A 14,527-nucleotide genomic window follows, 5' to 3' on the forward strand; every position below is an offset into this window, starting at 1 on the left:
GCACTAATACCTGTTCTGAAATCAAGCTGTTATTAATGCAGAATTAATTCACAAAGATACTTTTATGTAGTCTACGGAGCTAAATGTTATTATTTATTCTTACTTTAAGTCAGGACCAAATTTTAAAACTTCTGAAAGGAGAGAGAACTGCAGACTTTCTGCTGGAATATATAAAGTTACTACATTATTCCAGACTGTTCAAAATCACAAAGACACTGTTTAAAATCCCATCTCTTCTTTGAAAAACACAGCACGTGAAATACTGCTGTTTAAGACAAAGAAAATATATAAAAAAAAAAATAATAAAGAGAGGAATAATTATAAACATTACACAAAAAATTCTTAAAGGCAATCTAGGATGTGTTACATATTGGAGTGAAATTATAGAGTTTATGATGGCTGAGCAGGTGCCTCCTAATGTCTTATCAAAAGCTACCTTAAAATAATTACACATAGAGAGAGCTCCTAATCAAATCATAAACATAATTGAAACATGGGACATGACACCACAGCAATACCATGGACCCCTTTGGTGGCATGCCTCATCCACTAGATAACCAGACATCATCTTTTAAAGTGAAGGTAAGTGCTTTCTATTATTTATCAGGATAATTGTAATGTTTAGGAGGAATTATGACAGCTGGAATAATAAAGTTGACAGATTAATTGAGGCAAAAGAGAGACCCAGGTACAGCACATGTCTAGGGTGAAACAGCTGTCATTGACTATATAAACTGCAAGGAATAGAAAATCTTATGTGCCCTGTGGATGAACTTCATCTTGTTACAAGAGCTGATACCTTGTATCAAGTTATAAGTGAACCACAGAATGCATTTCTCTAACCAGAATATTCCCAAAAGTTTTGAAAAAATGCCAAGATCTTGAAGAAATATGAGTCTACCTAATACAAAGGTGAACAAATAAGAGCTTCAAAAGAAGTACCTTGTAATCATAATTAAGAGTAGAAGGATATCCAATTCCCCCTTTTCCAATGTGAAAGGAATTCAGGAAAGTATACAAAATGGAAAATAAAACAAAGCTCTTCCAATGATTTCTTTGAAACATTCACTATCCAATTTCTCTTTCATATTGCTGATCTCCACCAGAATTTTAACTGTTATTTAAAACAGGGCAAAGTCAGTCACCAAGTTTCACTTAAAAGAAATGGGTCCACAGTCTGGCTACGTGATGGTGGGTAATAAACTCTAAGGTACATCGTCTTACACTTCCCAGAATCTTTTTGATTACAACACATTAACTATTCTGTCTTATACAGAAGGAAGAAAATTTATTTAAAATAGACACCAGCAATCTTATTACAATCCACAGCACCATGTCAAGACTCCTGAAGATGCATCATCACAAACACAGTTCACTGTAAAAAGTCTGGGCTGTTCAAGTCAGGGCAATTGCAAAACACAGCTATCCAGGGACTTCCCAATTTACTGTGCAGTTACATTTAACAGCATCTCCAGTACTTTAACTCCTGGTGAACTTCAGAGGGTTTGTAGGACAGCCTGGTGAGCCTTCACTTGCTTAATGGGTCCAGTTTGAGGGATAACTCTGCTTTTTCTGCTCCTTATTGGTCTTTTAACACTAGTACATCCTACTCACACCAGATATAATTAACTAAAGCATGCTTCCTATATTTGTTTCCATTCCTCAAGTGGTTCACATGCCATTTCTCCACCACTGCACTCAAAATCTTTTGCATTTCATATAGTCCCGGAATCCAGTCAACAGCTTATTTTTTAAAGAGAGCAATGAGGCAGAATTTCTGTTTAAAAAAAAAAACAACTCTTTTGTCTATGGTTGTTCTACCTAATTTGGGCTTCTCTGAGATGTTACTTTGTAAATGCAAGCTAGGACATAAAATCATATGTATTTTTAATATATTAACCTGGATTTTAAACTTTATTTCCATAATTTGATTTCAATCCTTTGGTCTCACAAAAACAAGTACAAATAAAATAAAAAGATGGCAATGCAATCATATTTTCTTATCACAGAATTTCAATTTCATTACACTTTATTTCAAACCAAAAGCCTATTAACTATTTCAGTATATCTGATGGCTTGAGAACAGAAATACAAACTTTCCCCTTAATCCTACCTTCATTATATAACATTTAATATGCCTTTCACCAAATTTGTCCTGGGACACAGCACCTTCAAAAGAATTCATGCTAAAGAGAACAGCTGGATTGACACATGGCCATCTGCTGAGTGCTTATTCCTGTAAGCAGAAGTGCCTAAGGCCACAATTGTTCAAGAACGGGATATAAATATATCTTTATGCATCTATGATTTCACTTTCCAAGTCCTTAAATCCACAGATATCAGAGAATAGGCTGCAAAATCAAGCATGATTTGAGGGGACATCACATAATCTTTTTTCTTAATGTTGTGTTTTCACTGATTATTAGGATACATCTTGGAAACTCCCTGCACAATAAGAAAATATAAATTCAGCTGATAACTTTTCTGAAAACTTTCTGCTGATTCATGTCAAGCTAAAGGAGGAACAAATCTGCAAGATAGATATAATCTTTTCCCTATCAGTCCATAAACAAGGTAAACTGCTTAGAAAACATTATTTTCCCTAAAACATATTTCCTCAGCAGGAGGAAATATTGTTTTATTGTTTTATTGCAACTAGCGAAAAAAAAAAGGCAGCAAGGAGATCCTGAGCAAGAAAACTGCTCCTACAGATCAGAAAAACTGAGCCCTCTTTTTCTCTCAGTCATTGTCCTTGAGGGAGTACTTAGAAAACATTTACTACTTATGTCTCCCATATCTCATTTTAAATATTATGATTTACATTTGCTTGCTTGTAAGGTTAATTTGAGTTCACATATATTGTTATTTACAATTTCATCTTCACCACAGAAACCACTTAACCAGTAGGGCAATAATACGTAGCATTTGCAGAAAAGAAACAATTAAAAATATCAGTTGAAACAGCATGAGGAATTAAGTTCATTTCACAAGACAAGTACTTAGATTGGAGCTACTCTGAGATCAAAACTTCTGTAAACATTTCTGAAGACCTTTAATGTCTATGAATTCTTAGAATAACTTCAGATCTTAAAGTTATTTTCATTTTACAAATGTTTCCTCAGCATAGCATTAGCATAATATTTCCCAAATTCATGTGACTAGCTTAGATGACGAAAACATTTTAAAATGCCTCCTAAATATCCACCCAATCTGCTTCTTTACAATTCTTGAAACTGAGACTCAGGCTATTAGCCAGAAGTGAATTAAAGTTATTGTCCCTCACTTACAGAATATTATGTCAACAGTGCTTTGAATTTTTTTAATAGAAAATCAGATGCTAATTAAAGTTCAAATATTATTAATTAGCTAGTAGTTTTGGATTAAACTGTAGAACTATACAAACCATCAGATGTTTTTTACATGATGGTACATGTCACTCAAGAGAGCAGAAATAGAATTATGCATCTTGATTCTCTGAAATTAATGTATCCAAGATGCTCTATATGATGTGACAAATATAACATCCTTCAAGGATTTTACATAGTTTGAAGAAAAAAAATAAATCAGAATAATTTTACTATGAAACAAAAGAACAACAGAATAAGCAGAATCTTAGGCAAAATTGTGTTATTTCCTGCTATTATTCACTGACTCCAGAGTGTCAGTGAAATGTCTGGTAAAACAATGATTTCCATCTGCAGAAGAAGGATAATACTCTTCCTAGTAAATTATTAAAGAAAATATTCTGTTTCCTAGAACTAAACAATACTAGTTCTTGTAAGCAAACCCTTTAGTTCCTAGAAAGAACAGTAAAAATTACCACAGGTTAGAAAGGACACAAAGGTAATTTCATGTCTTAGTAACATTCTCACTGTGAGTGTTGTGGAAGGCACTGAGGCTTTACAAAACCCTCCCTGTGCTGAGACTCCAAAGTCCTGACCCCACTTTGATTAGCTCCATTGTGCAGAGCCACCTTTTTCAAAATAATGGTTGTGTGCTGCATCTCTCTAAATCTTTCATATGAAGTATTTGCAGTACAGATGCTTGAAGCCACAGTTATATTAATGAAAAATAACTAAGAGTTTAGGTATTTAAGGTACTTAACAAAATAAGAATCAAAAATCCCAGAGAAATCTGATAGACACATATAGCATTCTTTCCCGTGTAACAGCTGGCAAAAATTCCTCAAAACCACAAACTTATTGTTTAGAAAAGATGATAAGACTATTAAATTTTCATTGATGATTTTGGGGTTGTTATCAAAGAAAATCAACCTATTTAATAAAGAGGAGCACTCCTAGATGTGAATAAAACATCCACACCATTAAAACATTATGATGGCCAGTTTTACAATTGATAACAGTAAACTCTGGGCAAATCCTTCCTCTGAGGTGTGCTCAGCAGGAGCATCTCTCCAGGGGCTGTCCCAGGAGCACCTCCTGGAGCTGGGCAGGGCAGGAAGGGTGAGAGGTGAGGGGGCAGCCAGCATTCCTGCCTGCAAATCTGACACTGCTCTGTCCCTTCTGAGCCACCCTCTGTGAAGCAGACAAAGGTCCTGCTTCTTCAGCTTGGAGAAGAGAAGGCTCCAGGAACACCTTAGAGAAGCCTTCAATAAAAAAGGCTAGAGAAGGATTTTTTCTACAAAAGCCTGTAGTGATTGAATGAGGGCTAATGGCTTTAAACTGAAAGAACAGATAAGATATTAGGAAGAAATTCTTTACTGTGAGGGTGGTGAGGCACTGGAACAGGTTGCCCAGATAAATTGTGGATGCCCCACACGTGGAAGTGATAAAGACACAGTTGGGTGGAGCTTTCAGCAGCCTGGTCTAGTAGAAGGTGTCCCTGCCTAAAGCCAGGGGACAGGAAGCAGATGATCTTTAAGGTCCTTTCCAAGTCAGACCATTCTATAATTCTATGGTTCATTTTGAATTCTACACATTTAAGTAGGCTCCATGAAAGCCCTGCACTGAGATTTCAGGTCTGACCTTTCTAAGTGTGTGCCACACTTTCCTCAATTTTTCAAGGTCATCAGTCTAGCAGATTGATCTGTGTCCATCATGGAGCCTCTGCTCTAGACTTGTATTTCAAAGGTCAATAATGACGTTTTTGTACATATTTGCATGGCGCAGAATTAAGTAGCACAAACTAGTGTAACACGTTATCATAGATGATTATTCTAATTTCTTAGAGTTTCCTGATTGTTGCAGAAATTCAATTAACTTCATATGTTCTCTAATTTTGAATGTCACACATCAGCACCCAGATATTTAGTACATATTTACCAGTTAATCTTTTCTGCTTTTTTCTGTAGATTTTATCATCTATTATCAGCATAGCATCTGTTTCAGAACAACTTAAATAATTAATTCAAGCACAGTCACAGTATTTTGCACACTAATTGCCACTTAGTTCAATAGCATCTTGGAACTTTACAGCTTAAATTCAGATAAAAACTGTACACAGAAATAATTAAGTTTACTACAAAAAGACAGCAGCTCTGAACCAAAAGACTAACAGTTTAGCAATTCACTTGTCTATAAAAAAGCTATTCAGAAAGGAAAATATATCCTATTATAAAAAGGATAGAAGGTTTTAAGATAGATTGCAGTGATTGCTCTGGATGGAAGTTGATCAAAACATCACACAAATGAATTTAAAATGTGATTATTAAGGGAATGGTTACAATGCTCAATTGAACCCAGCTTTCACAGAAAGCTTTTTATATAAATTTTGCTGTGTATCTGTATATATATATATATATATATATATATATATATATATGTGTGTGTGTGTGTGTGTGTGTGTGTGTGTGTGTGTATGTGCTCACTAAAACATTTTTTTTTCTTGAAAATACTTGCTCTTTGCAAATGAATATTTAACTCATCACTATAAAACACAAGACTGTGTTACAGTTAGAATTTGTGCTTTTTTAATGGAAACCCAATTCTCTGCAATCAAAAAGCACTTTTTTCCCCTAGTAGACTCCAATAACTAATGAAAATTCAGAGCCAAAATAGAATGAGGGTTTTATTTTTTTACTTTCTGGGTAATTTTTTTCTCTTTGAAGTTCACTGTAAAATTATAAGGTACTTCAATAACATTCTATAATGTATTTAACCTCTTCTTTCTAAACATGATTATCAATAGAATCTTACAAAAAATCTAAGAAGTGACACCAGAAAGTACCTGTCAACAGGTAAAGACAGCCAGCATCAATTTCCTTTCAGATATTTAAATTTCAGCCACAATCTTCATATGTTAATGCAGTATTTTTGTTAACCACAGTATTGCATTTAAAAATACCCTAAATTTCTGACAGAGACATGGATACTCAAGATTAAAAAAAATAAATTAAAACATTATCAAAGCCAAAATAAAGTAAAGGAGTGCTTGAATTTAACGAAAAAGAAAAATGACAGCAACAGAATTATTTTCCAAGAGTTTTCACATCTTTGACTGAAGAAGAAAATACTAGAAATGGCAATCCATATCTGTATTCAAAGTCACTAAATGAATTCTAACACATCAGCAAAATACAGCTTGATGAAAATAGAAATTAAAGAAGAGATATTTTCTATATTATCATGTATATAGAGTTCAATTCTAGAATTCTGAATTTATTTCATCTTGATATATTTTTAAGTCTTATAATTGAGCTTTAAATCCTCTCACTTATAGGAACCAGAACTTCCATTTCAGCAATTTATTAAAAAAAATATTAAAAATACAATTAAATACTTGATTGAAAATATAAATGCTACCAGCACTATGGCCTAGAGTGACTCTCTTCCACTGACCAGCAAAATTCATTACATATCACACACACACGAGTGATGGGTTAGATGACCTGAGCACTCACAGGCTGTTGGCAGTGACAGGACCTGTCCTTCCAGACCAGCTCGTGGAGCTACCAAGTTTCTGACCCAAAGTACAATACTCATTAGTCCATTGGAAAGCACAAAAGTCATGGCAATAAGTAAAGTTAAAGGCAATAAGTAAAGTGTTTCCTCACCTGGGAAGTTCTGTTGGTCTAATTGGTGTTTGGTTTATTTTCCAAAGGCAAGAGCTTATTGGTGCGGAGGTGGGCAGTGGGAAGATGCAGGGAAATGCACAGTGCTATTCCCCTTTGTAAGCCTACCAAATTCTGCTGGTAAGGGCCTTATCTGTATGGGCATTCTACAGAAATTTACTGCACTGAATATTCATGTGTGGTCTTATCCATGTTAGTCTTTGCTTTCTTAATTATTTTAAAGAACAGCTCCATTTGAATTCTTTTTTATCCAGATATTTAAATTTTAAAATTTAAACTGGTATATTAAAAAGAAGTATATACAAAACAATTTATGAACTGTTTTGAGGGCATATGGATATCTAAAGAGCTTCCATTTTGTATTTAGTATTTTTGATATTTCTTATTGCATCTTTAACAGCATCAGTTGTAAGAAACAATTTTAGATCAAAGAGGTATATTCATAATTATTATAAATTACTAAATTATTACTGGGAATCTCATGATATGCAGCCAAATATCAAAGTTCCCAACATCCCTTTAATTGAATGTTTGTTTAACTCCCTTCTCCGCAAGGATTTCAAGAAGCAAGGTGGCAAGTGCTTCTGCTAGCACTCTTTGCTGCCCTATGTACTGCTCTGCTTTGATTTTAAAGGAGGAGAAAAAGGGATTCCCAAAACACTATTACGTGAAATCTTTCAATCCACAACAAAGGTCAAAGGATTCCACACGTAGCTGTACCCATGGCACAACTACTTACTGCAGGTTTCAGAGGGATAAGGCAACTCTTGGCAGCACTTTAGCACTTTACAAGACCTTACAATTAAGATCTGCTTCTGAGGCATTCAAAGTCAGCCTCTTCCACCTCCAGATCTTACCTTTTTCACATTTCTCTCACACAGAAATCCCCTAAGGTTGTACTTGATTCACTGCTGAATCAAAGTGTCTCATTCTAAAGAACTGCAGCTGTTCTGTGTCTGCACGCTGCATCTACGCTACTCAAAAAGCTAAACAGGTGCTTGACTCTTCTTTTCCACAGTTTAATTTGTCTTGGTCTTGTTATCAGGCTAGAAGATCACAAATTAGCATGATAGTATGCTTTATAGTACTATTCTCTTACACCAAATACAGAGAATTTTGCTTGTATCTAAAACTTGAATTATGGTTCTTCATTATCAAGAAATGCTTTACATACATCTGATGATGCAGAAAGTTACAGTCTTATAATCAGTATGAATCATTAAAGGTAGAGTTAGGAAATCCTCTTTGATGTTCTGTATTATTCTGTATTTGATGGAGTCTTTTCTACATTTGGCTAACAAACTTGTTCAGCAAAAAATCAGTTTTGATCTGCTCTTTTACCTCTTTTATCCCAACTTTTTCCTTGTTGCTCTAACATAGTCTATTGCTAATTACTACATTACTGACTATTACTAACTGCTATATTATGTAACTAGATTTTCTGCCTTTTTGTAGGTCATTATTTTTTTTCCTAATAAACAAAATAAAATCTCAAGATAGTTAGAGGTTTAAATGTGCATCAGCTAGTTGTCAGTCTCTGTTTTACCTTTGTTCCTAAAGAAAGCCATAATTTTTCATTGCTGCAACTCCTTTACATCAGTGGCCAGATTTCTCTGTAGTGGCTAACATTAACCCGAGTTAATGGAATTCTCTCTTGATGCCACACTGATTGCAAACATTTCTAGGGTTCTTTATACCACAAGTATCTTCTCTCTTTTTTTTCTCAGTAATAACAAAGCTTTTTAACTCTCCTCAGCTGATCCACTGTGCATGTTCTAGTCATGGGGCAATGAGAGAAGAATGACAGGATTTCTCCCACCCTGCATCCTCAATTTGTCAGTGGGAATTCCTGTATCTGAGCACTGGTGGGAGTGGCCAGGGGAAGATGCTGCTCACCAAAGACAGCACTACCAATTTGTGTGCCAGAATAATGAGAGTAAGAAAGCAGGAAGCAAGGAAGAGAGGTTCAGAGAGGTTTGATGAGGTAGTTTGGGAAGTGACTCCAAAAGCCAGTTCTACAAAATGTGAACTGTGTGAGTTCAGCATGTGGCTTGCTTAGCTCCCATTTTGGCCCTTCCCTCTTCACAGTACATCTTGCTTAACAATTTAGAGCTGGGAAGCATAGCTCTTATGCAAAACAATAAACTAGTCACAGAAAGATTCTTGAGGGAAATTAGACAAATCAGGCTGGTGTTGCAGAGGCACAGTATGGTGAATGGCTCGTTTTGCCTCTTGTGGAACACTCTTCTGCTACTGAGCATTTTTTCTTTATTTCCATAATTCAGGTTTTCCAGTATGTCAGCATCTACCAGCACTGCAATTCAGACTTTAGTATATATATCCTATTTAGTACAAGTTTACTAGTACCCAATAAGCAGAAATAAATAGTTGTTCCAATACCAGAAATTAATTTACCTAATCTTTAGCACCTACAATGTTTTTCTCTCATCTGCTTAGCTGGAAATATTTATATGAAAGTTAATATATTTCTTAGTTTCCATATGTCTGCCCTGAAACCACACTCTGGCAGCTTCTGAAGGAAGTTATTAAAGGAAATGTCTTTTGCACCCTACTAAACTAATGTGTACAGCATATTATGGAAGCAGAATAATTATTGTTCCAAAAATAATGAGGCATGTTTAAGAATAGTGGAAATACAATATTTATCAATCATAATAGGGAGAATCAATTTCATATTTCAGCAGCTTCTGAGAACACTGAGGTTTAGAATTAAACTTTTCTCACAAACTTCTTCATGTAGGACTGTGCACCACAGAAGGGTATGTACCTTCCTCTAAAGCCTCTAGTACTGACTTTCAGAGGTAGAACAAAGCTAGAGACATATAATACAGGATGCCTATTTAATGTTTCAATATTTAATAGCACTTCTATTTTTATAGGTTTTGCCTTCTAAGCAAGGAAAAATATTGGATATTTTTTTCTTAAAGTAATGAAGAGGGACATAAAGATGCTGTTGGCCTGTTGACTTCTATTTAAAGATAGAAATAAAAAATGTGCTGGCTTTTCTGAATGTGGCTTAATGCCTACTTAATGATATTTTTCTCAGGTGCAGCACTCATGAGTGCCAGCTTGTGCCAGTTGAGAAGTGTAAAAGAATCGAAGTTAGTGTACACTGCACAGACCATTACAATCAGCATTCAACATACACATTTCAGTTCATGATTCCAAAAGAATTTTCATAGAAACCAGGTAGATAAATTTTACTTACTCATTTTCTGTCTCTAGGTAATATAGGAATTTAATTAAGAGGAATTGAAGCAATTGTAATAAAAAAGTGAAGTCAGAACTCTCATATGACTTATGAGATTTATGGTTCTTACATGGCTTTGAAACTACACAATTCTAAGAATGTATGTTGAATTACTACATATATGTGAATATTCAATGTCTGGTTTCATAGGTTCATTGATAGAATAAATAACTCACTTTCAAATACTGGAACTACACTTAAGCAGAAGAATAAATTAACTGTTTATTTCTGGAGACATTGTTTGATGAGTGCAATAAATAAACCACCATATTCATAAAATAATTCCATTTATAACTTTCCTCTTTAATACATTCCAATAATACTGAAGGCAAAATTTTAATTAAAAAGATAAAAGATGTAGAGTGATGCCCATAATATGGTGTAGGTGAAATGGAAAAACAAGGGTAGTAAATACTTCCTTAGGTAGTCATGTTCTATCTCACTCCTTTACATGAGAACCAATTTAATCTGCACCAGTCCTACTTCTTACTCAAATTTCAGTTAAGCATTGAGGGAGCAGGAAAATCAGCAGATTAAGGCTGGTTATACATACAGTACATAAAGTTATATTTTTGTGGTACATACAATCACAACACTTACGATAAGGTCCACTCACAGTATTATGCTCATCTCTTAAAGGTAACACCTTTCATAGCCGACAATATAGAAATGCTTTCCATAAGTGTCAAAATAAAAGAAAAAGCTGAACACGACAGTATCCAAGTCCCTCTTACATGTTAATAAACATTCCTATGTCTTGTGCAGTTAAAACTACATTTTCAAAATACCCAAATAACCATGCAGCACATCTACAGTGTTTTAAAGTATCTTAAGCCATTTTCACGGTCTTGGTTTTGTCAATTCTATTTTCATTATTAAGGCTTTCCATTTGGAAATGGACTTTGCTGTAGCACTTCTATTTTCCCACACTGAAATATATATCCTAGAAAGTAATTATATGAAGTGAATTAATCTACATTATTTGCAGAACAAATAATTAATTATAATAATAATTAATAAATAATAAAATTGATAGTGTATTTGCATTCAAATACTAAGTGTCTCTTTTTACAGTAGCTTTGCCAATCCTGGGAGTAAGGAAAAAAAACCTGAAAATAAAAGTCTAAACCAGATTTCTTTTCCTCAGTCAAATTTTATGGGTCAGAAGTCTCGTGTTTTCCACTTAAAATGCGACCCCAATTAATGAAGTCTTTTAGAGGACACTAAATTATTTTTGTATAATAGAAATTTAAATTGAAAATATCTTGATTACTTTAATTAACATACTCTATATGACATGACCCTGTTCCAGATAGCAGGAAATTTTGGATAGTATATTTAAGGTTATACTACTACATAGATATTCAGATTCTTGGCAATCTGCCACAGCTAGGGTAAAAGCTTTTGTTACTGTATAAAATACTTTTCCAAGTGCTAAAAAGCCACTATTAAACTAAGTAACACTGCATCTTCAAGTTTTCAATGGATCAAGATAACTCCTTTCAACTATATGAAAGCCATAGACAAGTTTCAATAGCTCTCATGCCATCCATCACTCAATAAACATCATTTTTCCTACTCTTTGAGTTTTTAAATCATGGCACTATTGTTCATTCTGATAGACTGCTTCTTTCATTTGCTTTAACTTATCCTTCTTAAATTTTAATAAAGAACACTGTGTGTTAAGAGTTTTGCTGCACATTTCCAAAATTTTATTATAAACACACAAGAAACTTTTACTGAAGAAACAACCTGGCACTCATCTATTACTTTCTAATAGAATGTTGGATATTTCAGTTTAGCATATTTTGTTGCTTTTCAAAACAAAACTCCCTTGCCTTAGAATGATAATCTTGTTCCAGCCTGGAATCTGATCCTGCTACCTGTTTGTACTTGCTCATTTTCATTTGGCGACTTCTTTCTTCTACATCCAGTGCACCTGTTAAGTTAAAAACAGAAGGAAAAAAAGAAAATAAATACACAAACAGTCATCATTTCCAAGGCTAAAATTATGCTCATGAAAGTTTTAACAGAAACAGATGAAATTTTAGTTACTTAAATTCCGTGCATGTAATTTTAGTTCCTGAATTATGATTTTGCAGAAAACCAAAAAATTGTAACAGGAGGAAAATAGCAGATAAGTATTTCAACAGTATCTTAATAAGTGTTGTATTATCTATGCAATTCAAATGAAACTAGCTTTATGAAAAGAACTCAATATAAATGAAACACAGTGCTTCCATGGAATATAATTTTACTATTTTAAGAGTATTCAAGAGAAATTGAGGTTTTTATTTAATAAGGAGGAATGCAAAGATAACCTGCTTATTTTGGGTAGAGATTCTGGTTCTGCATTTATTATAATCTGACATATCAAATTAATAATCAAGTAACAGCCAGGGACTAGCAGACCTTCCATTTACTATTTGAGTATATTCTCAGTATGCTCAAAAAATTCAAAGAATGACTATAGAAATCTTAAGGAGCCACCCAGTGGCATCACTGTATTACATTTTAATGAAACACAGCTTCAAGAACAATTTCAGGAGTCACTCTTCTTGGTTAACATATGTGATTAGCTTTAGTCAGGGGTAGGGTCTCACTACATGACCAGGCAGTAGCTGGTTTCAACAAACTGGTGCTGTACCACAATTTGCAAGGTAAAATAATAAGGAAGTGCCAAAGCTAAGGTGGAAGACTGATAAATAGAAAATGAGAGGAAGACAACAGCTCAGAAAATATTTTCAAATAAAATGTAATTAGCTATGATACACACATAAGTATGATTCTTTTTCACTTTAACCTGGTATAAGTCAAGAATAAATCATTATCCACCGAATGCTAAAAAGCATTCATTTTGAATGACGTTTGTCTTAAAATATCCAACATTTTAATGCAAAAGTTGTCTAGGATAAAAATTTCAGAATCCCACTAATCTTAAACAGAAGTTTCTGTACACTGTAAGTAATGAGCGATATGGACTGCATTTATGGACCTGGGATGGGAATATTAGATTCCAGTGTACTACAGAAACCTGGTTTAAACTCTAAACCTCAGTTGTAAGTCATGCTCTAACAGCAATGTGGGGCTTGGCACAGAACCTGGGCCTTTCAGATTTGTGTTTTCTTTCTTGAGAAAAATAGGGGTATTACGACATACTATGAGAGCTGCCAGGTAGATGTTGTGGCACTTCATAGGAAATCTGGAAGGAGAGGAGGTAAAAGGAAATGGGAACGCAAAAACACTAAGCTGTTCTGTTCTCTATAAACACTCTGACTTTTAGATTTTGTATTCTGACTCTATCTTTACACCCTACAACAGCATGAAAGAAAAGACTTCATCAAAAATTCTAAGATAAATTAAAATTAATAAAAATAATGAGAAAGAATAAATGGCATCTTATATGGAGAAATAAAATAAAAAAGAAAGCAGCAGATGATAATTTCTAATATAAAATACAGTTCATTTTTCCTATCATAATTTTCCTCAACCATTATATAACCCTTAGCAGTGTTTGTCAATTTATTATTATGATGAAGTGAATTTTTTAGGATCTAGTTTTAAAAGCTCTATTTTTTTTTTTCTCTTGAAAACAAAAAGTTACACTGGAAGATATTTTCTGTTTTCAATGACAGAAGTAACACATGCTTTCTTTGAAGTAAAATATTCCAGCCTCCTCTGGAAGAAAGAAATCATCTTTTGCTGAAATCAAAATCTTCTTTTCATTTTTCAGTAATGTAGGAAAGGAGACATTTTTCACAAAAAGGGACATATTTTCAATTTTTCTTATGTTTTATTATGAAATAATGGCATGTTTTCTTTGTCTCCAGACATTCTGACAAATTTTAGGGAAGTGCAAATGAAGAAATAACAATTCCTGAGCATAAATTAGAAACTTCACAATTACTTGAAAAAAATATCCATTCTTATCTATGATCAGTTGGCAAAGTGAAAGTTATATTTCCATAAATCCAATTACCAATGATATGTACAAAATATACAAGGCCTCTGCAACAAAACAAGCAAAATTTGTAGCTTATCTTTTCTCAAGAGAAAAACAAGACAGAAAAATGTTGAAAAAAAATTATTCAACTCCCATAAAATCTTATCAAAGGAAAATCTAACTTCCTTTGTATTTTTTTAAACTCTCTTTAACAAGTGAGTGAATTCAGTTATGAGCAAAAGGAGGAAAACCCGAGGGCAGTGGATAGTTCATGATGCAGAAG

General features: G+C 33.8%; 1 protein-coding gene across 47 annotated transcripts in view; it reads right to left on the reverse strand.

Annotated features, from left to right (window-relative positions):
• Window positions 1-14,527, reverse strand: part of RIMS2 (regulating synaptic membrane exocytosis 2) — a 447,453-nt gene that overhangs the window by 76,618 nt on the left and 356,308 nt on the right. For 26 of the 47 annotated variants that reach the window (XM_077782606.1, XM_021546524.3, XM_021546510.3 and 23 more), the window contains one exon: window positions 12,140-12,240. The exons of 20 other annotated variants lie outside the window; for them this stretch is intronic. In XM_077782606.1, coding sequence (XP_077638732.1) covers window positions 12,140-12,240 — 101 coding nt within the window. The remainder of the gene's footprint in view (window positions 1-12,139; window positions 12,241-14,527) is intronic. One more of the 47 variants, XM_021546526.3, reaches the window with a different exon arrangement.

This window comes from Lonchura striata, chromosome 1, assembly GCF_046129695.1.
Source record: "Lonchura striata isolate bLonStr1 chromosome 1, bLonStr1.mat, whole genome shotgun sequence".
Classification (NCBI taxonomy): domain Eukaryota; kingdom Metazoa; phylum Chordata; class Aves; order Passeriformes; family Estrildidae; genus Lonchura; species Lonchura striata.